The following is a 26,527-nucleotide window of genomic DNA, read 5'->3' on the forward strand; positions in this document are numbered from 1 at the left end:
AGAGATAAATATTTTAAAATGTAGCACCAGATTATGATTAAGTGTACTGTCAGGTTGTCATCTGTTACAAAAAAATAAAACAAAAGAGATTATACCTGGACAGTGAGATGTATTATGTACTCTAGTAAACTTGGAACTATGTCAGCCATAGAAAAGAAGCATCTGTTTCATCTCAATGGTAATACCAAGTGGTTTCTTCCTGATTTGGCAGGAAAAAGTGGCCATGAAGAAGATCTGTCAAAGTCAATGGAAGGGGAAGATACAAAATGAGGATGGATTAATAATTTTGATTTGCTTGGATTTTTTCAGAGCCATGCCATTTCTCATTCTATTTGTGGATGATGAAAGAGTGGAATGCTGCTTATAATACAAATAGAGTTGGCTTCATTTCTGAAATGATGTGAAAGTGCTAAAAATACAGTGGAATAGATGATTTATTAATTAATAATTGAAATACTTTTGACCATTATCAACCTCCCACCTACTCACCTCAAATAGGAATACCATATGATTCATATAAGCAAAGCTTAATGGATTTTATTATGATTGTGTTTTATAATGTTTTCTTCCATCATCTCTGGCCTAGGCTTCCATACTAATCACCCATATTAATTTCTTATAAGTAGTTTTCTTGACTGTGTGAGAGGTTATTCATGGTAAATTACTAGTGATACAATTCACCCAGAGTCAGACAAGTTGAATCTAATGAATCATTTGTTTGGTTCCAGCTTGATGTACATTGAGAATAAGCAATAGCTGCTATAAATCCATCTCTAAATAATGGTGCTGAAGAATGTAGGCTTACAGAAGCACATGGACCTGTGTTAAAAATCTTGCTTCAATACTATTAGTTCTGTGACCATAGGTTTCAGTTTTCTTCTTAGGAAAGAGGAACAATAAAACTAACTTCACAGAGTAGATTTACACATAAAGTGATGTATGCAAACCAATTACACAATTCCTAGCAGAAAGACAGTGTCCAATAAATGGCAGATATTAATTTTATCATTAGTGGATTTTCCTCTGTTGCATGTAGAAAAAGAACAAAAGGACAAAATTTTAATAACATTCAAGAAATGTAGTTCAAAAGGTTTTAATATTGTTTTGCTCTCCCACTAAATCTTACTGACCATCAAAGTAAACATTTACCCATCTCAAACCTGAAAACAGCTCTTTTCATCTACCTGTTTCCAGAAGAGCTTAATAATTCTTTTGAGATTCCTTAAGAGAAAAGCAATAGAAAGACTCTGCCTGTTATAATGTTAATTTCTCAGGATGACTGCCAAAGTTATATACATATATATATTCTTTCTTAAATTAAATATGCTAAGAATACTAACTCTGAGAAAAACAGACAATATGAAGGAAAAACTTTAATAATTTGGTTATACTTAAAGATGTACTCAAAGCACCTCTATGAAAAATAAACCAGTCACTTATGTTATCCTAGTGATTGGAAACACAATTTTAAAAAATGTCATGAAGAACCTAGGGGTAAGACAGGAATAAAGACACAGACCTACTAGAGAATGGACTTGAGGATATGGGGAGGGGGAAGGGTAAGCTGTGACAAAGCGAGAGAGAGGCATGGACATATATACACTACCAAACATAAGGTAGATAGCTAGTGGGAAGCAGCAGCATAGCACAGGGAGATCAGCTCCGTGCTTTTTGACCGCCTGGAGAGGTGGGATAGGGAGGGTGGGAGGGAGGGAGATGCAAGAGGGAAGAGATATGGGAACATATGTATATGTATAACTGATTCACTTTGTTATAAAGCAGAAACTAACACACCATTGTAAAGCAATTATACTCCAATAAAGATGTAAAAAAAAAAAGAAAGAAGTACTTTTGTTTTTCATATTGTCACTTTTATGTATTAGACTATGGGTACTACCATTTATCTTTTTCTGTCAACATTAAAGCATGCCTTAGGTCACAATTAATTTTATTTTCTTTTGTTTTTGTATCACATTAGTCGAATAGAATAAAAAAAATCATTGCATTAACTTATTAAAACATTCTCTACCATGGTTTGATAGTTGCAAGTGTAGAGTTGTATTTTGGCTTTTTGATACTTTGTTGTAGTTTTTGATGTGTTTGTTTTTCCTTGATGTCTCTAGATATAGTATCAAGATAAAACTCATTATGATTGTACTTAAATGGTATCTCTGACATATGATTTTCAAAAGCATCGCTAAATTCTTGCACACTGGATACTTTTTGAAAATTAATTACTAAAATGTCAAAATAAAAGAGAGCCACCATTTTCCTAAATAAAAGGCAATTACTTAATTAAGGTTTTTTTGGATAAGAATATTCAGTCTTTAACGCATGTTTTTGTATAAATTCTCCATGAGCAGTTCACAGCTCAGTTTTACAGTGTGTAATCAGCTGTCATTGTAGGCATTACGTAGCATTACATAGGCATCATAATTATTATATTTTTGCTTTTTCTGTTCAGAAGCCAAGTCTTTTGTAGATAAAAGTATAATTTTTTTCTTTTCTTTCCCCTATCAGATGTGGGTTCTGTTGAAGGACTTGCCTATCACAGAGCCTGGGATACACTGTACTGGACCAGCTCCACTACCTCATCTATCACCAGGCACACAGTGGACCAGACTCGGCCTGGAGCATTTGATAGGGAAGCCGTCATTGCCATGTCAGAGGATGACCATCCTCATGTGCTAGCCCTAGATGAATGCCAAAAGTAAGAAATTTGTATTTCTTCATTATAATTATAAGTCAAAAACTATCAAAGCTATATTAATTTTAAAGAGAATTAGCATTAAAAATACAGATTTCCTTTGAAGTTCTCTTTTCACAATTCATAAAACTGTTTTTTATAAGACTCTTTTTTATTATAAATGTGGATAATTGAAATCTGAACTCTTTAAATGCCAGGCATCACCTCCATGAGAGATTCAGTAAAAACAAAATTGAAGGATGAAAGGAAAAATAGAGACAATACTGTGATTGAATAGACATTTTTCATATATGTAAAAGAAATTAATGCATCACTGATTGAAATCATAAATTTGAAACAAAAATAACACTATTAACAAGTATTGAAACCTAAAAGGTGTTTCTGTAATTCAATTAAGTAATTTTAACAATTGGGGATCTGTCCAATTGAAATACAGAGGAAATAAATAACAGCAATAGATCTTTGTGTGCAGCTATAATTTCAACATGAGATACTTGACAATAGTCTACATGGTCCACATTGGTTTGATGATATATTGTGCAGGTATTTATAATAATACTTATGAAGAATTCATGGCAAGAAAAAATGTTCAGGCTATAGTATAAAATGTATAAAAAATAAAACAAATTAGAAAAAAGTTATGTTTCGGGGGATGCTATAAAGAACACAATTATATGAAAACTGAAGAATGAAGCTCAGGTTAAGTAGAAAACAAATATGTCTATGGAGTTTCACTCTTATGCAATATGGTAGGAATATTTGTTAACTACTAGAAAGTGCTTTTACTCTTAAACGAAACAAGGACACAGAAATTAGACCAATCTGGTTTCACTGAGCAGAAATAGAAGAACTTATTTTAGGTGTGTTGAAGAAAAATAGAAGAATAAAAAACAATGACTGATAAACACTAACCCTGATCACTTGAGAGAAGAAAAGAGCACATGAATTACTCAGTGTGAGAATAACTCAATCTGGATACTCTTATAGAACTACAGATGAGAATTGACTTACTTTATTTAATTAAACATATTGAACTTATAAATTAAGACTCTAAAGTTTGAGAGATGCAGGTGAAGAGAAGGTTGACTCCTCACACAGATTTGGTTACTTAGTTCAGGTGGACACAGGCCTCTAGATGCCTGGGCAGAGCTAGTTCTGCTCATACCACTGCCCTATCAGTAGGGCTTGTTGTTGAGTCAGCTACACTGATCCACCAGGAGAGTCTTAGGACAATAATAAATATCCTAAAGTTGATCAAAGGAATTTATAAGACAATTTTCAGGTAAACATGAGGGAGACCACTGATGATATTATACATGATTAATTTTAATTGATAAGTGCTTTATCCTATAATTATCAGTTACATAGTCTAAAATTACACTTTCATCTTATATATGGTGAACTGTAAATTAGATTTAAACACACTAAAGTATTTTAATTGGAAAATTATATGTAATTAAAGTTTAAAGTATAAAAATATTTTTATCATTAAACATATTAATGACACCTTCAAATCACTTTCATATGTTAGTTGATTAACAGAAATTTTAAAATCAAATCAATTTCTAGATGAAAGACTACTTGAGTTCAAAACTTGGCTCTGTAACTATAACTAATATTCAAGCTCTCTGGCCTTTGTTTTCTTATATGTGAAAGGGTGAAACTAAAGAAGTACTAATACCTTGGAAATTCTGTACGTCTAAAGCCCACAATCTAGAAAAATATTGCAAATAAATTGTGTATTTAATACCTCATATTATTTGGATAACTTTTTTTTTTTTTTTGCGGTACACGGGCCTCTCACTGTTGTGACCTCTCCCGTTGCGGAGCACAGGCTCCAGACGCACAGGCTCAGCGGCCATGGCTCACGGGCCCAGCCGCTCTGCGGCATGTGGGATCTTCCCTGACCGGGGCACGAACCTGTGTCCCCTGCATCGGCAGGCGGACTCTCAACCACTGCGCCACCAGGGAAGCCCTGGATAACTTTTTAAACTAAATTTTTCATTTTAAAAGTTACAAGATGTGGTTAAAACTGCTGCATGATTTAAGAAAGTGGAATGCCATTTTTTTTTTTTGGCAAATTTACTGATTCATAGGACAAACTATTTTGACACTTTCTCACTTAGAACACTTTTATGTTCCACAGAATAGATTAAAATGCTATGAAGTAAAAAAAAAAAAAAAAAATGCTATGAAGTATTTTAATAAAGAGCATAGATGACCCAGCTTTCCCTAATTGGTGGGGTTACTTTTTTTAATTAGCAAGTAGAAAGGTTTTTTTGTGTGTGTGTGAAGTTGAGTGTTGTCTAGTAATAAGTTTTTGCATAATACTTAAAAAACATATATTGAATAATTATGTTGGCTATAATCCTACATTGTCTTTACATGTCTTTACATAGGAATGATATATGCAATCTTGTTGTAAATATGAAATATTATTCCAATTAGTTTTTCTCTGTATTTATTAAACATATATTTTCAAAATGTATAGCAGCCTGCCTGTCAGCCTCCCTCCTTCCCTTCTTCCTTTCTTTCTTCCCTCTCTCCCTTCCTCCCTTTTTCCTTCCTTCTCCCCTTCCTCCCTCCCTCCCTCCCTCCATTCTTTTCTTCTTTTCTTCAGTTCAAAAACTGATCTTCAAGTAAACTCTTAGGGATACTCCTAAATATAAAGGGGGAGAAAGAAGAGCTGTTTCAGTAAAAGCAGGTCTTGGAGACTGGAACCCTATAGCCTCTCCACTCTTCCAGTGACCTTTAAAGGCTTCCATAGACTCCTAGGCCTTCTTCAAAGAATAGTTTGACAAACACTGATTTAAAATATTCTAGAAAATCTGTAAGTAACAGATACTATGTTTAAGGATTTGAGAGTGACCCCTGGAATTCTAGAAACAGCACTGTAATTTATAGAAAAATCACACTGATAAACAAAGGAGGGAAAAAAGACATTAAATAAATATAGGAGTTTAGTAATTGCTCTAAAACATAAACAGAGAAGAATGCAGAATTTAAAAAGCAAACCTAGAAGGAGAGAGAGATTTTGATTTTCACCAACTGAAGGAGAGAAATATTGTTAGGTTAAGAACGATGTCCAAAATGATAACAACACAGGATCTGCTGAAGCATTATAATAATAAGTTAGAGTATATTTGAAGTTCATAGAAAATTTAAAATAACTATTTTTGTCCCTGATTAAAATAAATCTTTACTATGCATCAAACTGATTCAGTTTAATTAAGTTACTATTTGAGAGATAATTGTTTTTCAGAAATATTTTCCAGGTCATTTAAGAAACTGAGAAAAATATATATGCAACTATAATATACATATTTCCCCTTATTACTAAAACTTCCTCAAGGGTCATAGAATATGAGATAAATAATTTTGCTTCTTTTTAAATAATTTGACATTGCCATGTTTTTACTAATGTTGTTACTGGTAATGAAAATTTTAATCTATTACCACAATTTTCATTTTAATTAGTTTAATGTTTTGGACCAACTGGAATGAGCAGCATCCAAGTATCATGAGAGCTACTCTGATTGGGAAAAATGCTCAAGTGGTGGTCAGTACAGACATACTCACTCCAAATGGACTCACCATTGACCACCGTGCAGAGAAGCTGTATTTCTCAGATGGCAGCCTAGGAAAAATTGAAAGGTGTGAATATGATGGATCCCAGAGACATGTAAGTTAACTGAGAATTTCTTGATTATGGATTTGGAAAATGATACATTTGGAAAATACATGCTTTATAGTGCCTAAAATATGCATATTAAGGGATTTCAAAATAGCTAATTGTTCGAACCAATACAACTGATTAATCTGTTCAGTGAAAAACAAAACAGCAGATAAAATTTTGAAAACTTTCTTAAGTGCATTTGCTACCATGGAGACAGTCCAACTCTTATGGAGAAACAATAACTGATTTTCTCCTAGTTATGAACTGAATTGGTATTGTTACAGTGATTTGCGTAAACTTCATTGTTATTTATAATTTTTTAAAATGTGAAATGAAATTGGTTAGCTGCCCTAGGATAAAAGAACATTGGAAAGTAATGAAATGATCCTCTGTCTGTGTTTGGGTCCTCAAAGCAACCTCAGAAGCTTTGAAGAGAGAAGAGTGGAATTCCTTTCACAGGCTCATTCTCTGTCTCTTTTCTCTGAATTCCAAATAATATGTTACTGGGAGTGTCTTTATGCTGCCCCTGGAGAACATTTACAGGAGATATTTAGGGCCTGTAGAATGGTGAACGTCCAGTGCCTCACTTTATCTTATGAGGACGGTAGCCCTTGGCATCTGGGAAAACTCAGGGTTTAGAAGGGTAGGGTCTGGTTTGTTACACCACTGGAGGAATCTACCCCAGCCCCTCTTCACCAGTGCATGCTTGAATGACAAAATGATCCTGAGGCTCTTAGCTCTTCCACTGAGCTTCTGGAAGGACCATCTTCATGGGCCATATTTTCTCTATCACAACTACAGTGCCTTATGGTATTAAAGCAACATAGAGAATACGTATGAATAGCTGTGGCAGTATTTCAATAAAACTTTATTTACAGAAGCAGGCAACCAAACAGCAGGCCATATTTGCTAACACCTGATTTATACCATTAAACACACTGTTTAATTCAATTGAGTATATACCTGTACGTATATATCTACATATTATATGTAATATAGATATAGATATCTATACTTACATACATATATAATATTAAATATGTATATATACACATGTTATATTATATAGTGTAACATAGATATTTATCTTAGGGCAACTAACTAAATGTATATATACATATATGTGCATATTGCATATACATATATTGCCTATATGTATGTATGTGTGTATATATAGATATGTATATGTGTTTGTGTGCATGTATGTGTGTGTGAGTTTCTTGAAGAAGGAACAAATGCATTGATTTACATTCTAGTATAGGCACCTCATCTAATTGTGGAGTGGATACTTCAAGTAGCAGTGATATAGTACAGTTGAGTGCTTAAGGAAAATTGAAATAATCAGCTAAGATCTGATGAGTTCAGTTTGTGCTAAAGGTAATAATTCTGATCAAAGAATTCTTTGCCTAAATTCTTGGTCTATCTTTTCAATTAAAGGCCATGTGACCTAGGGCAAATTACTTAGTCTTTATGAATTCTAGTTTTCCGACATGCAAATTTCAGGGTTATTATGAGGATATAGTGTGAAAATATATGGCTCAGAATACAGCAAAGAAATCCTAAATGAACTTAGTGGGTGATGCTTTTGAAAAATAGGTAAATCATTATCCTGGATATGGTATTATTTTTTATTATGGCCTAATACAGAAAATGCTTCTGTAACTCCTTCTAACAACATTTTGTCCACTTTAACTTATTTTTTATATACATGGTTTTCTTTTCCCTCCTCAGTCTACTGTTATGTACGATACTTATAGCTACTCAAGGTGATCCAGTAATCAGATCGCTCTGATCTAAATAATTCAAAGGCTTTCTTTTGACATTAAAAAAATATGCACGGTTATGATTCCAGCTCTCCATTTCCCATCCTAGTCTAAACCAGGATAATTTCTGGCTGGTTGTAGTTAACAATGCTATATTGTACATTTGAAGTGGCTAAGAGAGTATATTTTTGTAGTTTTTACCGCCAAAAAAAAATTGTAACTATGTGAAGTGATGGATATATTAACTAAACTTATTGTGGTAATCATTTTGTAGTATATACATATATCAAATCATTATGTTCTATACTTTAAACTTACATAATGTTATATGTAAATTATATGCCAGTAAAGCTGGACAGAAAGATTTCTGTCCTGTAGAGATGACAATGTTGAGTAGAGAACATTACTTTAAAGGATACGGGTGTATTCCCCCATACAACATTGATCCATTTTGTCTCAAAGTTAGAACTACATAATCCTTTTCCTCTTCTCCAGTAAATCAGCTTTACCAACCAGCTTTACTGGTTGGGCCTAAAAATTGGGAAAATATTTCAATGTTTATTATGTTCTTACATGAATCTCACTATTTTGCTGGTTTTCCAGATTCTATTGCCAGTGTTGATCATGGGTACCTTGAATTTACCACCAACTTATATACTCTTTGTGATATCCATTGTTTCCTATATTTTAGTCATGATTTTACAACTAGAACTTGTTATCTGTTCCTGAATTCCATTTTTTAATTGACATGAATTTCTGAATACTTATTACACTTTAAATTGCCTGTTTTCGTGAACAATCAGCTGTTTATATAATCTTTTACTAATATAAGCGTAGAATTTTGAGGCTGAGAGTATAACTGAGGAGCTAGGTCATCTCCTATTATCTTTAGAAAAGGTTAAATATGCAATCTGGCTTATGTTTCAAGATTTTAAAAAAGGATATTTCCTGAGGAAGAAAGAAATACTACTTATTCTGAAAAAAATATTCTGGGGATATGGCATAATATTATAGAAGTCTCAGAAACTCTAAAAACTCTTCTATTATCTGATAACTGTTGAAAAAGTGGACCAATTTGTCTAATACCCTATCCATTCACTCCCCAGTTTTATATTTTTAATTACATGTACAAAAGTGTGAATAGTATCAATTATTAATTTGATTTGTGCCTATCCACTTGAGTTGAAGTCTTGGAAATCAAAGGATACCTTCTGGAACAGATTTCTTTTTAAATCCTCACAGAACCTAAGAGCTCCTTATCTGAAAAACTTGCATGTAACCAGTTCATTCATTCTAATCTTCATTCGATCTCTCTGTACCAGGCCCTTTTGTTTATGTGTGTGTGTGTTTCCTACTATGTCTGTTCCTCACTCCTATATGGTTCCCCTTGGGCAAAAATACTAATGTAATTGATATATATCCATCCAATTACATATATATATATACACACACACATATATACATATAATACACATGCATGTATACATATATATTTAAAATAGATCAAGTAACCAACATAATGAATTTCATTTTTACATTTTTGGAATACACTATACAAGGCACTGCAGAAATGTGTGATGGGGTATAATCATGGAGTTAAAAAGAATGACATTTAGGAAGTAAAAATATAGAAGGTTAAAATAGTCTATGAAAGACTTAAAATGCCAAGAAATATAAGAAGAGTTGTAAAACATTGTTTAATTTATAAAGTCAAAAAGAACTGAGACAATGCAATATAAATGAGTGGCCAGAGAAATAATAATTTCAGAAAGAAACATTTCCTTTGCATAGATGTATATTTTCTAGCTTTGGATGACACAGATGATCATAGAGCATATAGAGAGATCAGATATCCCCAGGGGAGGTGACAGATTGGAAAGAAGCTAGACATTAAAATCTGAAATATTTGAGAAAGCATCTTCTTTAATGAAAAGAAAGCAAGCTGTTTATTAAGTTAATTGATAAAGTTTGGAGAGATTCTTGTAAATCTAGGCATTTTGAGCCTACAAAGTCAGTACAGTGCTATTCCTCTCCCAAAGTGTGTTTGAAGAGCCCTTCTTCTCTTGAATTTCCATAGGAATTAAACTGTGGTCAAGCACTGTTTTTAAACTCTGGTTTAAACAGTCTGATAGGCTTAATTCCTGCATTACATCTTAAAGCCTTTAAATGCTCATGTACATTATAAATCTTTAGAATGGAACACAGTTATGTAGCTTTGTTCTTATCAGGAAATCTTTTTTTTTTTTTAACATGGTATGCCATGGGCTTAAGTGTTTGTAGGGATTTGAAAAATACTGATATACTATTTACCAGTCACTTAGTTTATTAGAGGAATATTATAGAACCCATCACTAATCAGTAGATTAGGGAAAGAGATCCTTTCAAACATCAAAAGAGAAATCAGAAAAAAAATATGTTTTTTAAAATACATTTTACCTTTTCTATTATAGTTATGTGATAATATTTAGCTAAACAAATTCATTCATAGGTTTAATTTCTTTTGTCAAACTCAGAGTTAGATTTTATTTTTCTGTTTCATCTTATAGTGAGGTCATAATAAAATACAGGTACACACAGTTTAAATCTGACCTGTATTGATAAAAATATACAATAATTGGCTGGGTTTTTTTAAAATTTTAAATACACATTAACTTGTATGGTGGTCCTACCTATAAATTTTATTGAGGAAAGCATTCTCTGTCTAACCATATACAATTGAATGCTTTTGTGTGATCTAGTTATTAGGGAAAAAAACAGATAATAATTTCATTCTGTTTTATTTTTATTTCTGTTCTATATCTGTTGTTCCAGTAGATGAAACAATAACTAATGTTGACAGGGGCTAAGACAGCATGATTATAGCCTTTCTCTCTGGTGTTACCCTGTAAGTGTTAATCATTTCTTGGAAGGCATCTGCTACCTGAGTGACACAAACCCTTCCAGAAGAGATGTTGTTTATATTCCTAGAAATTGCAATTGCTGATGTTTCTTACTTTTGACATTCTTTTAGAAACTTTGTCCAGAGTTCTTTTTTTTTTTTTTGGTTTGGTTTGGTTTTTTTTCAGAGTGTATTCCCAGGCAGAAAAAATAAGTCCTAAGACCTATCTTTAGAATGAGAAGGATACAGGATAATCTGTCTTCTAGATAAACACATTCTGATGACATGAACTCTTTTGACTGACAATAGGAAAAATAGTTTTTTTTTAATTAGTCAATTAAAAGTAAGATCAAACACAAGAATATTTGATGTCCTATTTTTTATGGCACCAAATATTTTCTTTCTCCTTATAGAATCAGTTATTTCATTCCATAAATGAATCAAGAAATAGATCTATCTATCATCTCTCTCTCTCTCTCTCTCTCTCTCTATTATATATCTATCTATCCATCCATCTATATCTTCTACCTAATCTGTAAATGTCTATGCTATCTACTCTTTTTGACAATATAGTTTTATTTATGCTATGAAACCTAGAGAGCCCGAACTCTGAAACTTATAGAATAAGTTTTGATGCCCAGAAAAGTGAATTTTCTGACGACATGTTAAGTTTGAATTAGTCAGTTCAAAACCATATCCTGTCACCAAAGAAAAGGCACTGTGGTTTCAACTTTATAAAACATGTAAAACATTTTAATTTAAGAATTTAAATGTTTGATTTAAAAATCAATGTCAGCATAAGTAGTCACTAAAAAGTTAAGTGAACTGGAAATTTTTCCACCATTAACTGGAATAATCCAGTATTATTTCACAAATTAGGAAACTCAGACCCCAAAAGGCTACATTAATTTCTAATGTTCCTGTGTCCAATATCTAATGTCAGTTATAATTCCCAGCTCTTTATTAAAGCCAATATTATTGTTATTATTTATTTTGTTTATTATTTTTTTTATTATTATTTAATTTTAATTTTTTGGCCGAGCTGTGCAGCAGGTGGGGATCTTAGTTCCCCAACCAGGGATCAAACCCGCACCCCCTGCAGTAGAAGTGTGAAGTATTAAACACTGGACCACCAGGGAAGTCCCCCAATGTCCCTTTTTTATTTTAAAAATGTTCTATAACATTCCCATTCCTATTGAAAATGAAATTTTGTATTATATCTATATATAGGTAGATAACTTTTCAAAACTCAAATTAATATCTAAGTATAAATAAATAAATAAATATAAAGTAATCTATAATAAAATAGGACATATTCCAATATGTAAATGTACAAAAATAAGAGAGAAAACATGAGGAAGTGATCAAGATCTTTTCACTTATGCCTGGAATCATCATGAATGTGACAGCTGTGAAGGCAGACTCATATCCGGTGTGTTGTACTGGATACTCAAGTACTGAGAGCAGTGCTGCCCTGGGTGATGTATTTTCAAAATTGGTAATGAGTTCTTGATAAAATTCTAAACAAAATGAAGTGAAGCCATCCCTCAGTTTACATGGAATGTGACTGCCTCCATTGTACATCACTAAGATGGAAAATTGTTTTAAATTAAATATGAAGAAAAGTCTCCTGACAGCAAGTGATCTTTCTACTCTGTCTCTAATGCCTCAAACACATGGGATGCTGGGCCTGTCAACAGCTAGATGGACCATAGCCAAGAAGGAAGAGTGTCTGTTTGTTAGTGGAAGCATTCTGTGAACTTGAATTCTAACAGATGAGCCAATGGAATATAAGGAACTGACTGTATCCATTGTCTGCTGTATAACAGGCGTGCAGTCAGGTATATTACAAATGAGTCCATTGACTACCAAATCCTGTAGGGCTGCTGAAAACTCAGGTGTTTTATTGCCTTTGATGTATCTTTGAATTAAAGAGGCACCATTCAATATTCAGATTATTATATCCAGTATTATCTTCTATACATTTCAAGTGTCCTTGGATATTAATAGTTATTCAGATTACAATCTGAACTTAACAACTTCCTAATATTTAAATAATCTTAATAACTTTCTAATCTTTAAGGATAATAAATGAATAAATAGAAATGTAATAAAAAAGGAAAGAATAAGACAATATAATTCTATGAATCAATTAAAAATGATGACATGAAATATACCTATTTCATGGGAGATTCAGTATCTATGAAGTGAAAAACACAGATTGAACAAATTAACACACTGTCACCCAGTGAACCTGGACATTGTTGTTTTACTGTATGAAGTTCTGAATCTTATTGAAGCCTTTTGTCTTAACTGGCTTTCTCTGACACACCACTCTGGCAGAGGAAAGTAAGAGCTCCTGCATTGTTACCGTCAGGTGGAGGAGGAAGCCTAGGTCCCTCACCTAGCCTCTGGTTGACATCTGAGGCAGAATTGGGACTTCTCTACTTCTGGATGGGGATGTGAGTTCCAGCTCCCCACTGGGTGTCCACTGTCACCACTGTGGAGGTGACCTCATTACCACCGATGACATGGAAATCCAGAGTCTCCTCTGTGCTTCTTCTGACACCACTCTAGTGGGGAGGGGGTGGGTCCGGCATTACTACCAGGTGTGGGTGGAAGTCCAGTCTCCCAACTTGGCCTTTGCTGGTGGGGGTGTGGATGGGTCACAGTTTTTTTTTTTTTTTTTTAATGTGGTATTTGCCTAGAGTAGAGCAGTTACCGTCTAAAATTTTCTACCTTACTAGTTAGAATCTTGCCTGGTCTTTTGGCTTCAGAGAGCAGGCTTCTGTTCTTTTCTGTGCATTTAGCATTTTGGCATTTCTGGGTTGCCAGCTTATTCAGTTCCAAGTCTGGGATATATGAGGCAAAAATAAAACCCCCGGAACTCACCACCGTGTTGTTCCTTAGTCCCAAGGTCCATAGCTGGGCTGCTTTCTCCTCTCCACCTTTCAGTCTTCTTATATTTGTTTTATATATATTTTCCAGGTTTTTTAGCTGTACTTAGTGAGAGGAATCCAGAAAATATGTCTACTCCATCTTCCCAGAAGCGGAAGTCAGTGTGCTTATAGATTTTTAGAAATTCAAAATAGAAAAAAGGATATGCCTCATATTTATTGTTTTATAAAATATTTTTAAAGATATAAGCTATGTTCTACAAGTCTCTAAAACAGCAAAATGTTTGTCTGTGTATTGACAGTAGATCTAATTGAGGTAAGATTTATTAAATCACACATGATGTGACATGATTTACTAGAATCCAAAGACATTGAAACACTGGTCCTCCATGTGAGAGAAACAAAGGTTGTGGAAATAAAGATGATGAATTGTGTTGTCTAAATTTTATCATCTTTAACTCTATGATGTGTACACATTATCACCGAGTGAATACAATAAAGTACATATGGTGATTATGACATTGCCAAATACAGGTGCCTGAGTGAGAATAAGAAGGGAGGGGGAAAAATGTGAAATTGGTGTTAGATTAAATTGTTTTAATTCCTGGCTCTGGTTATAAAGAGATGTATGATCTTTAGCAATTAAGTGTATCTTTTTGAATCTCAGGCTCTACATATTGAGCTAGGTTCAAAATTTTCTTCCAAATTTAACCTTTTATGACTCTACCGTTGGTTATGTGGAACTCAACTAGATCAGTCTTTGGATATATCTTTTCACACATTAATATGCATAATAAATGATGCCACATATTGTTTATTTTAACAAACAGTTAAATTTTAACAGTTTTAATAACAAAAGAGAACATACTCCCTTTCAAGAAGCAGTATGATGTGGCAGAAATTAACAAGGTTAGATTGTAGAAACAGACATGTATTTGAAACTTGCGTCCTTGACATATTGTTTAATAATCGTGGGGCATTTTCTTAACCTTTTTGTGCCTTAGTTTCTTCTGTAAAATAGGACTAATAGTTTATGCCTCACAGAGGATATTTTGAAGAATTAGCTTTTATTATATGCAACCTGTTACCTGACAACAGTCGACAAATATTAAATCTTATAAAACTCCCCTTGAATAATGAAAATTAAAAAATAAACTAAATTAAAAATTGTATAACGATATTCACTACACACATATAAATTTATATGAGCATGAATTATATCAATTAGACTAAATCATAAATTACCTCATTGCCTCTTCTATAGGATTACTAGCATCTGAAGAGTAAAATTTGTTTTTCATCTTTGTCTCTCCAAAGCAAGTAGCCCAAAGTCTGGTACATTGCTGTATTCAGCAAATATTTGCTGAAGCAATGAGTAAATGGATGAATAAACTGAAAGAAAAATTATAACAATGTTTCCCTGAAAAAAATGAAAAAGTAAACTACTTAAAAAAATAGACCAAAATCAAAACTTATATATTTCAAAGGCCTCAGCCATCCAGAGTAATTTTCTGAAAGCTGTACAACTGATATTCCTATTTCGTAAGGTAAGAATGTTATTGCAGTAGGCTTAATGGTGTTTAGTTTTACCACAATCCCTTTGATTTAAATCCACATACATTTCAGTGATGGTTCAGCTTGGTTAGTCGTGCAAATTAAAGTGTTACTGAAGCTGGACTCTCTCCATAGAGATGTGTTCCTGCAGGAGAATAATGGTCAGTATCCAGGGCAACTAGTGTATTCACCCAGAAAATAACAGGTGTTCCCTCAGCATGTGATGCTGATACTGATGGATTGATTTAATATTTCTTGGAAGATTTCAATTTGTTAGGCATTAGACAGAATTTTCAAAAGTAGCCACCTGTCCCACCTGCCTCATTGTAGAAATTTAAATACAAAGATGAAAAGAACAGATAGCTAAGGAAAGCCATCCTGCACACACACACGTGTGTGTATCTATCCATATCTATATCTACCTATTCTATATCTATATGTATAAATGAGCATAATGCTTTCAGATTATTTTTCTTTGCAAACTGAACAGAAGGATAAGCAAATAAAAAAGTTTAAAACATATTTTCTTTGGTGAAATAAATTAGTAGATATGGGAAGAGTAAGAGATTAAAAATTTTTATATTTAAATTCAGGAAATTCTGATTTAACTTACATGAATTTTTCTCTTCTCTGAATTCCTGATTAAACTTTTGAATTGTTCTTTAGCTGATTTTAATGTGTTTCTTATTAGTTTTACGTGCATGTAAGTCAACATGAATTTATTTAAGCTTGAGACAATATCTTGAATTTTCTTTCTGTGTTTGGCTCTTGAAAACATTTAGAATGCCAGCAAACTGATTAAAACCAATTAACTAATTATTATTTCAATTATTTAAAAAATTATTTAAAGTAGTTTACAATAAAAGCTCAGGTATAATATGACTGTAAATAAATAACAAAAGAGTAAATTTATTCCTGAGCTTCCCAGCAGCCAAGTCATTAGGGCAACCTATTAAGTTATACAGTACTTTGATTTAGTGTAAGGGGACAAAATTGTTTAGCCAGAAAAATAGATGTTTGCTGTGGCCCTAAGATGCAAGATTATTGTAATGAGATCTTTTATTTACATGAGAACCTTTGAGAATATATAAAAGCTAATGAAAATTAAAATGCTAAATAATTTCTACTGGCAGATATGAACAAATCATCAAAAGAAATATGGCTGGCCATCAACATGTAAAATACATTTAATAATTTTCAATTAAGTTGTTCAATTACTAAAAAGACAAGCTAATATTTAAAACTAAATGAAGTTAGTAAGATACAGGAGCTGAGTTATTGTGTAATTATTAAAGATCAAGAAATAATAAAGAAAAATGGAGGGGAAATGTAAATAGTGTTAACTAAAGGTATATCTTGGAAGTAAGACTAAATTATTCATACGAAAAGGGGAACTGTTAATAACAAGCAATACTTCAGATTCTTAGGCTAGTATTTCCACCAGGATTCAAACAGAATCCTATGACCACTAATGTAGCAGCTGCAAATTTGTATAGTCAATAGTTTATCCTGCTAAGATGGAAATTCCAGACATTGAGGGCCAAAGTATCCAGGTGTTTTTCTCCAGAATTAGGCACTGGAGCTGAGCACAAGTGAGGAAGGAAGGGCAAATCACTTCATGTGGTTCTACTGGCCATTTTGGAAAACTGAGACTATTCAGCTGACCCGGCCTTCTACCGCTGGGGCTGCTGAATGGAAGGAACATTACAGGGCTTGTTAGTTGAATAAAAAATAAACACCCCAGAATAACACTGCCTTGGGCAAGAGAAAAGAGCATACATTTCTTAATTTGTCAATGATATGCTAGAAAAAGTAGAACAATTTCTTAATGCCAAATGTGCAATAGAATCTCCTGGGGAGCTTTTGTGTAATACAGTAGCTGAGCCCTCCCCCACGCTCCACCCCAGGACAATTAAATCAGAATTCCTGGAAGAGGCATGGGTTTTAATTTTAGTTTCCAGTTGATTTTCATGTGTAATCAAAATTGGGATTTACCATAATAAGCTGTTAGAAACATAAAGGAGAGTTTACTCAATGTGTAATTGAATATATGCTAAATGAGAATATCTATATCTGTATGTCTGTATCTATATATTTAAAATCCTAGTTTGGATCTCGCTCTCCTGATTCTGAATTTCTAGGAGAGTTGGCATAGGAATTATCCCAATTTTGGTCTTCACAGTGCCTAGCACATTTTCCCCCAAATATGGAACTCTTATTGTTATTGGGTGATACACAGAAACATCGTCAATTTAAAGTTAATGACATAGTGTGAAAAACCATTCTATTCTTAGTGTTTTTGCAATCCGCTGACTTTGGAAGAAAAATTAAGTGTGTTGCTATATATATTTAACACCCCTGTGTTGCTGTTACTGAGAGAGAGAGGGAGAGAGAGACAGAGACAGAAAGGGCAGTGGAGAGAACTCAGACTAAACTTTGGTGGGTAATGGTATTTAATTGTAATTTGATAGCATTGTTTCCATTTCTTTGTAGATATTTTGAGATTTGCATTCTATTTCTTTTAACCGATACTGAATTTCCCTTTATATAATGAGTCAATTTAATGAACAGTTCAAGATAAATGACAGTAGAAGTTGTATTCAGATACGGGAAAAAAAATGTGAAAACATTTTTCTCCATTCACATTTGTAAAAAAACAGAGCCTGAAGCAAGAGTTTATATTTTGATTCCTTATTAGACATGCAATCCCAGGAAGTAGTAGTGAGGGAAGAAAAGAATGGGCTGAGAAGGAGGAAGAACATTTATGAAGAGGTGTGCTACAGAGCTGGCTACTTCTTAGTATCAAGTGCAATGGATTTCTTCATCTCCTGAGACCATCTTCAGAGAGACCATATAATCTATTGCACTTTAGTATAGTCCATTGGCAAGTAGTGTCAAGGAAAGGAGATAAATATATCTGCTGGCCCTTTTCTCTTGGTCAGAGATTTGACCCATGGGTTATTAATTTCCCACCATCCTGGGGAGTGGTCAGAGCCTCTAGGCACAGGCATGAAGTGAGAGCACTGTGCCCATATGAAGTTGTTTATCACATTAACTATAACCAAAAAAAGAAAGAAAGGAAGAAACAAAAAGTGGTCATGAATTCTACAGCCAGCTGTGGCTGAGAGTATCCCGATGTGTTAAGTAAGGCATGTTTAATACAACAGCATTCAAGTGACTAAAGACTGGGAAACATTGTCCTAACAAGGAGTGCTCATTCAGGACAAGGGACTGTCACAAAGGCTTTATTCTGACCCTTGAAAATTTTTAATTTGTATAAACAGTACTCTTGTGTGTTTCAGTTGTTTCATAAAGGGTTTTTAATAATAGCTACCATTTAGTGGATGCCTAATTGTTTTAGTCTTCATTTGACATAATTATGACCAAAGCAGCTATTATTATTTCAGTTTTGCCAGTGAAGTAGTTGAAGCCCTGAAAAGTTAGCCAATTTGAGGTCAGAAATTAAACCACGTTCATAAGACACAAGGGTCCAAGTTCTTTCATCTGCAGTGTATCATCTTACAAGTCCATGATCGTTCCAAAAATGAATGGCCTTGCATATTTGCTACCTTTTTTCTGAACAGTTTTGTCATTAGGAAAGCATTAGCATTTTTTAGTGTGTTTTAAATGCACTGATCCTGTTCTTAGACTAGAAGATATACAAACCTAAGATTGGGGGAATGTGTTACTTAACAAATAAATGCTTCTCAAACTTTAATATTCATTCAAATCAACTGATAATCTTGTTAAAATGCAGATTCTAATTTAGTAGGTCTGGTTTGGAGCCAGAGATTATATATTCCTTAGAAGTTTCCATGCTTTTAGTAGCAAAGGTATAAATGTTATTATCCACAAAATTTTATATTGAACTATAGATATCTGTAACGTACAGTACAAGTAGTGAGGCAATCCTCAAACATTATGTGGCAGAGTTACTCTAAATATATTAAAAATATTTAAATCCTGAAGTTTCTAGAAGGGGAAATAGCAGCATCGGTATGGGGCAGGAGGAAGGTAAGGGGTAGCCGTGGAGAAATGGTGTTACTGAACAAAGTCCGTGTGCTTAGTGCACAGTGAGGCCAAACAAATCAAAAGTTCAGAGTTTGGAGCAGAGTATGGTTTATTGCAGGGCCAAGCAAGGAGAACGAGTGGCTCATGCTCAAAAACCCGGAACTCTCTGATGGTTTTGGGGGAGAAGTTTTTATAGGCAAAATTTGGGGTGGGGGCTGCAGAGTATGTGACTTTCTTCTGATTGGTTGGTGGTGAGGTAGCAGGCCGGTGCTCCAGGAGTCTTGTGCTCAGCCTAAACTTGCCATCCTCCGCTTGGGTGGCGTCTTAGTTCTGCAGAAAAAGTCAAAGATATTGTTCTGTATATTCCTTGAGGAGCACCAGGACCCTGCCAAGGCTGCACTATTGTTTCTTAACTGCTCCTCCCTCGTTTCTGCATTCCCTCCCTTCCCTGATTAGCAGCTGTTTGAACCTGCCCTTTGGAACTCAGGGAAGGTCATGGAGGCTGAATGAAGCCCATTTCCTACAAGCAAGAAACGGGGGGGGGGGGGGGGGGGGCATGGAAAGGCTTTGTATCCAGGAGCCCCACAGGGTCCTGCGTGGTTTCAGTGCAGAACAGAATTTGACTACAAATGCTCCTGTGTTGTCAAACAGGCCCAGCTTTATGATGAGACAGATGTAGTGAATGAAGTAATTTTTATCTAGCTCAATAAATGTTCATTGAATGAAAGGAAGACAGACTTAATTATCAATAATTACCATAGAAAAACAAGTCATAGGAAAAGTAATAATGTTACCTTGATTTATCCGTCTAAAGCCATTTAGAAAATTATGCGAAAGAAGCTTTCAATTCTGACTTCAGGTCCTCCTACTTTGTCTTCTTATATCAAACTTAAATAGAGGAAGTAAATAAAAGCAACAATGCAAGGTTCATGTCTGTAACTCAGCTCCTGGAGGCCTCACCCTGCTGATATACTGCTGTAATAAATTACACAACTGGTGTGTTTCTTTTGATTTATTACTGCAATAGATCATGAGTGTGATGACTGACATAAACATGTGTTCTGTAGACAGCTGGGCTTCATGATATTTTATTTCTTTTTCCTCATTTTCAAGTGCTTAGTTTGGAAAGTAAGAAAGAAAACAAACTGACAAATGCAGGAAGATGTTTCTGAAGCAGCCTTCCCTATAGACTCTTGAAGTAATAGCTTTTAAATTGAGAAATCCCAGTGCTCTTCTTGCTTCCAGTCCCTCTCAAAGGACTGTTTAAAAAAGATTCTTAGGGCTTCCCAGGTGGCGCAGTGGTTGAGAGTCTGCCTGCCAATGCAGGGGATGCGGGTTCGTGCCCCAGTCCGGGAAGATCCCACATGCCGCGGAGAGGCTGGGCCAGTGAGCCATGGCCGCTGAGCCTGTGCGTCTGGAGCCTGTGCTCTGCAACAGGAGAGGCCACAACAGTGAGAGGCCCGTGTACCACAAAAAAAAAAAGATTTTTAAAAAATACAAACTCACATGAATTATGTTTTGTGAAATCAAGCTGTAGGACTCTTTCTTCTTTTTTTTTTGACTGTGTAAATACATAATGACAGACTTCAGCTGCATTTCCTTATTCTTTGAGCCATTATGAGCTATCATGGAAATTGGTATTACAGACATTTAAAATCAAAGTAATTACCTAATAGGCTGTTATACCCCTACTTTGAAAAGGAAAGTATTTATTCTCTCATGAGTCCAATCATTTTCTTAAACTTAGAATTTTTGTTGAGGTGTAAATTATCTCTTTTTCTTTCACGGTTGAAACCGTGCTTTGTCATGGATCCTGAGAGCATTTCTGCAGTTGTACACACTAGGCCTTGTAATAATGTATGTGTGATCTACTCTCTGCAATTTTTATCTATCTGGAGAGCGGTGTGAAATACGTGTATTATTTGATCAGAAGAATTTCTTTGTCCCTCATCAACATTTAATATTCCCATTCTTTGTTTTGTCAAGAACTGTGAAGCTTCTGAGATGTTACCTCACTTGCAGAATTATGTACTTATACGTATGAATTTTGTAGAAACACAAGACATTGAGTCAAGGAAAATAGTTTTTTATTGATACTTATAACCAGATCAATAGCCAGAATAAAAATAAAGAATTGGTCCTTAACATCTAGACTAGCAGCCAAACAATGAGAACTGATAAAAGTCTTTCAAAGTGGGTGGCAAGTTACATCCCATAAACGAAGAATGGAGAGCAATGCATTTTATTCATTTATAAATAGCACAGAGAGAGCCATCTCCTTTCCCTCCCAACAAGAGTGAGGGGAAAAACAAAAATTTTACTCCTTTGAGACTGAATGGAAATGTTCCTGGTATCTCACCCTAACCTTTTGAAGTGTAAATACATATTTTCAAGGGCCTAAGAGTCTCCAACTTTTAAAGCCCAGAAATGTGGCAAAATGTTGGGATTTGTCCCTTTTGGCATTTAGGGATAGTGGTCAAGTCTTTCTTGTACCTTGCGGCTTAATGCAGGGCCTTGGTTGGGCTGCCATTTGGCCCTCTTGGGGAAATAAATTGTATTACCCTTTCAGATCACATAAATTAGCTAGAAAACAGCTACTAATTTAATTTTCATGGAATGTGAAAAGTACAATGTTTCTGGGGAAAGTGAAAGCAAACATTCTCTGTATTTATATTGTATACATTTCTGTGTCTCAGGAGGCTTTTTGCAGGAGCACCGAGAAATCCAAGGAAGTTTTATTTTCCCTCAAAGTCATATTATGCAGTTTTCTTATCCACTTTTAAGAGTTTAAGATTCTCCTTTGCCTTTCCTCCCTCTCCCCTTCCTTCTTTTCTTTGTGTCTTTGGCCCTATCAAACTCTCCCCCCCCATTCCTTTCTCTTGTGAAAGTAGAGCAGTGAACAAAACAGACAAAATTCTCTGCCTTTATAAGAGATTATATTCTAGTGGGAAGGCAGACATTGAGCAAGGTAATTACATAAATGTTCGGTAAATTAGGCAGTGATAAATACTTAGAAAAAATCATCTTGGGAAAAAGACGTTGATTATTCGAGAGAGTGATTGGGGAAGATTTCACTGAGAGAATAAAGAGAGCTAGCTAGCCAAGGGGTATTTGGTGGAAACTCATTCTAGGCAGAGAGAACTATAATTGCAAAGATCTTGAGGAGGGATTATAGCTGGTGAGTAAGAGGAGGCCTGGGTAGCTGGAGGAAGAGTGAAAGAGGAGAGCAATAAAGTAATGTATTTTCCTATTCAATATTCATTTCTCTTGTCAGTCTCACATAGTACTTTGCATGATACCATGTTGAATGACCAGCATCAACACATTAGTTGTATTAGAACTGATGAAACTCATCCACCCTCAACTGAAGAATTGTGGCTTTGTAGATGAGAATGAAAGTGAAGAACTGCGAGGGTCTTGGCTGTGATAGAATAGATGTCTTTGGAGAGAGAAAAATTTAAACCACATAATTACACTCTGTCAACTTGTGTTTTCCTCCATAACAATACAGTCTCTAAAACTTGTTCATTTTTTTGTTTTAATCACCAAAATTATTGTTCACTGGTAATTTTCAAAGATCAAGTTAAGAGGTTAGAAATATTCATTGTGAACATTTGAGCTGGCATGACTCTCCAATTTTTATTATAAAGTTTAAAGTCATTATTTTTCTTATTGATGAAGAAATTTTTTTATGATTAAATTTTTAAACATCATTTATTTTGAGTAAGATTATAGAAGGCTAAAATCATCCTTATAAAATAGTTAATCATGTTTATTTATCTATTAAAATTTTATGTATTTAAGATTTTTTAAATTGATGTAATTATGTTCAACCGCATAGTTTTTTTCTGCTAATACAAATGACTAAAAATTTGAAGGATAAGAAATCATTTGGATCAAAATCTTGAAAATAAGGAATAAAATGAATCAAGTAAATGTGGACTTAGCAAATCCTAAAGTCTATATTGGACAAGGTTATGCAACACGAATAAAAGGTGTCATCACAGGAATGTTACAAAAACATGACATTACAAGGCTCATTACCTTGAGAGACAGCACTGGAAATTTAAACTAATTCAAATATTTGAGCAAATGGGTCAATGCCAAGAGCATCTGATTTCTTACAGCAGTGTACTCTGCTCAGTTTTCAAAATTGCTATCTCAAGAAACCTCTATTTTTTTCAGCAGCAAATCTCTGTTAATCACAGGCTGAGTAGGATGGAACATGGAACTACACTTGTGTGGCAATGTGTGTGACATCTTTTGTCCATTCAATACTAATTGCAAAGACATATTATTCAAAACAGAAAACTTTTACATTGAAGAAGAGAAATGCAATAAGTTTAATTAAAAGAAATAAAATATCCTGAGTTAATAAATTGGGGAGACTATGTAGTCTAGGAAAAGCAAACAAACTAATAGAATCCTATAAGAAAGGAAAGAGAGGCTTCAATGTATTTATTTTTGGAAGCAAAAGAATGAGGTGAGTAAATAGTATAACTGAGGTTCAACTATTGAAGTAAGTATCAGTCTAAAACTGAACTGGGCTAAACCACAGTCAGTCCCTTCAGGTATAGACCACGTTTAGGGTAATGATATTGTCTAGGAGGAAGAAATTCTCCTCTACCCTTCTACATTCTTCTGGCTGGTCTAAGAATTAAATTGACCTGAGACAGATTTATAGGAGAAAATCAAACAAACATTTAATGACATGTATACATTTAAGAGACCCAGGAAATTAACTTGCTAAAATGGCTGAAACCCTCATCTTAAATATCATTTTCAGCTAAAGACAAAAAGAGGATGTTGGGGGGTCGTGGTTTGAGAATTTAAAGGGGCGGAAGGCAGTTGACCTGGAGATGGAAAAGCAAATGTTTGGTAAACAAATGTTTGCTGGGCCATGCAGAGACAATAAGAAACAAAGAGGAATTTTAACAGAATTTGCTAGGTCCTTCCCTGTCTACACATCTAGTTCATGCTATCATTATCTGTGGTGATAGCTCCCTTCCTGGAACAGGTCTTCTGTCTGCCTTCTTTAGACAGTTAAGGGGAAGGTCAAAGAATTTTCCTGAGTCTTTTGGACCTTGAGTGTTTTCAGCTCAAAATAATTCACATGCCAAAGAGGCATTTTGGGGTGGCAAATTTTGCTCCCCTACAATATTATAATGAAAAAAGTCACAAACCATTGAACTAAACAATAACCAGAGATAGTGTGATATGGGTGTAAACTAATTCTTCCTGGGGAATTTTGGGGCAGGAAATAGGAAGAGTGTGTTTAGTAGCAAATGGATGCTCTTAGAAGTTCATCTTAGAATATAAATGGTGATAAAATTGTTTTGAAAATGTGACCTCAAGAATGATTGGATTCTGACAGTCTTGTATGTTTTGATGGCATGGTTACATTTTGTGAATTTATACTCATAAAAGTATGAGTAACCACCATCTGGAAATAGAATACTTGCTTCTTATAACATTTTTTGGGTTGGCTTGCATTACTAGCAGTTGTGTTTGTTGGCTTCCTTGTGTCCTTTCTCTGACTCATATTTTCACAAAGAGAGCAAAAAAGTAGGAAAGAAAGTTTGGGAGTCAACGTATTCTCTGCAAAACTTACAGTGAAATTGTTTTGGGGAACAAAGTATAGAGTTAGAAGTTGTGCCCCAAGCATCTGAGCTACAGCAATTAGCACAAACACTCAAGTAAACACAGACATGGGCCCAGAGGCTTTGAAGTCCTGGAAGCATTTCCCTGGGACATCTGCAGCATCAAAAATATGGGGACTTAAAACAGAAGTTTTCACTTACTGTTGGTTTAGCAGAGAGACATCATTTCAAAGGATCAAGAGTACCATGATCAAGAGCCTTGTTCATCTTGTGATGCTTCCCTTAAAGTCCCCTTCCTATGCCAAACAGACTCGATTCTTTTTCGCCTTTTTCTTGGGCTAAAATCCTTTTCCTTTACTCTTTCCTTTAATCCTTTTCCTTTACTCTTTCCCTTGCTTTCTTAATGAAATGCACACAGAATATTGAAAGTAATCAATTATGAAATACTTGGAACTAAAAGTAAGGTGTACTTAAATATGAGATATCATAGCATGGTTAACATAAATGCAGTTAATCTTTTGGAAAACAAACTTTATGTGAATCAATAATACAACATACACAACATGTTGATTTGCTTAATTAATCATGTCTATATGGACTGCTCATGCCTGAGAAATCAGGAAGACATCATAAGGCTCTATGTCTGTCTAAAAAGAGTTAGAATTTAGTTTGGATAATATAGCTGCTAGAGCTAGAAGATCTCTTAGATATTTTCCAAACAAGTCCTCTCAAGTCAGAGATTCAAAATTTGCTCATAGCTGTAGAGCTAATTCATACCTATACTCCTCAGAATCTATATAGTTTAGAACTTTACTTCATTACAGAATAAGCAATGTTCTATGTTATAAAAGTATCCCAGGGCCAAATATAGGACTTGTCCATCCATAGCTAAGCATCAGGGCTAAAGTGAAAAGCTGAAGGTTAAGTTAGAAAGTGTCAACATAATAATTTGCCAGAAGTATTTAGAGAAAGTTCTATTTTATTTATATACAAGCTACCATCTAAATTTTTCTATGAGTACTGAATGTTTCCTTTTTAGTATGTCCACATCTAATGCCTCAAAATGTATCCATTGAGAAATATTGCTTATTTAATGACGTTTTCCAATGACTTACGATTGGTATTAACATTTGGGTGATACTAAAGCCACCAGTTAGTTATCCAAATTCAGTTAAAGGGAGAAAGTTTTATTACCTAACACGAATGCCAAGAGGTGATTTGTATACTGAACAGTTCAGAGCACGTCCTTGAACAATTGTAAATGCTTATTTTTTGTCATCTTTCTGTGCTGCCAAATTGTAATGCTTAATGATTCAACTTAAATTAACTAAAATGAATCCTTGTGGAAAAACATAATACCTGCCTGGTACAAGGGAGCTGATTACATTGCCTTCATTTACACAGAACTTATTCATAACTCATTGACACCCTCTCATTACTA

General features: G+C 34.3%; 1 protein-coding gene across 1 annotated transcript in view; it reads left to right on the forward strand.

The window, feature by feature from the left end:
• LRP1B (LDL receptor related protein 1B) overlaps window positions 1–26,527 on the forward strand; it is a 1,457,034-nt gene that overhangs the window by 1,121,145 nt on the left and 309,362 nt on the right. The window contains exons 42-43 of the mRNA XM_069540814.1: window positions 2,521–2,710; window positions 6,185–6,389. Of these exons, the coding sequence (XP_069396915.1) occupies window positions 2,521–2,710; window positions 6,185–6,389 (395 nt within the window). The remainder of the gene's footprint in view (window positions 1–2,520; window positions 2,711–6,184; window positions 6,390–26,527) is intronic.

Source organism: Delphinus delphis, chromosome 7 (assembly GCF_949987515.2).
Source record: "Delphinus delphis chromosome 7, mDelDel1.2, whole genome shotgun sequence".
NCBI lineage: Eukaryota > Metazoa > Chordata > Mammalia > Artiodactyla > Delphinidae > Delphinus > Delphinus delphis.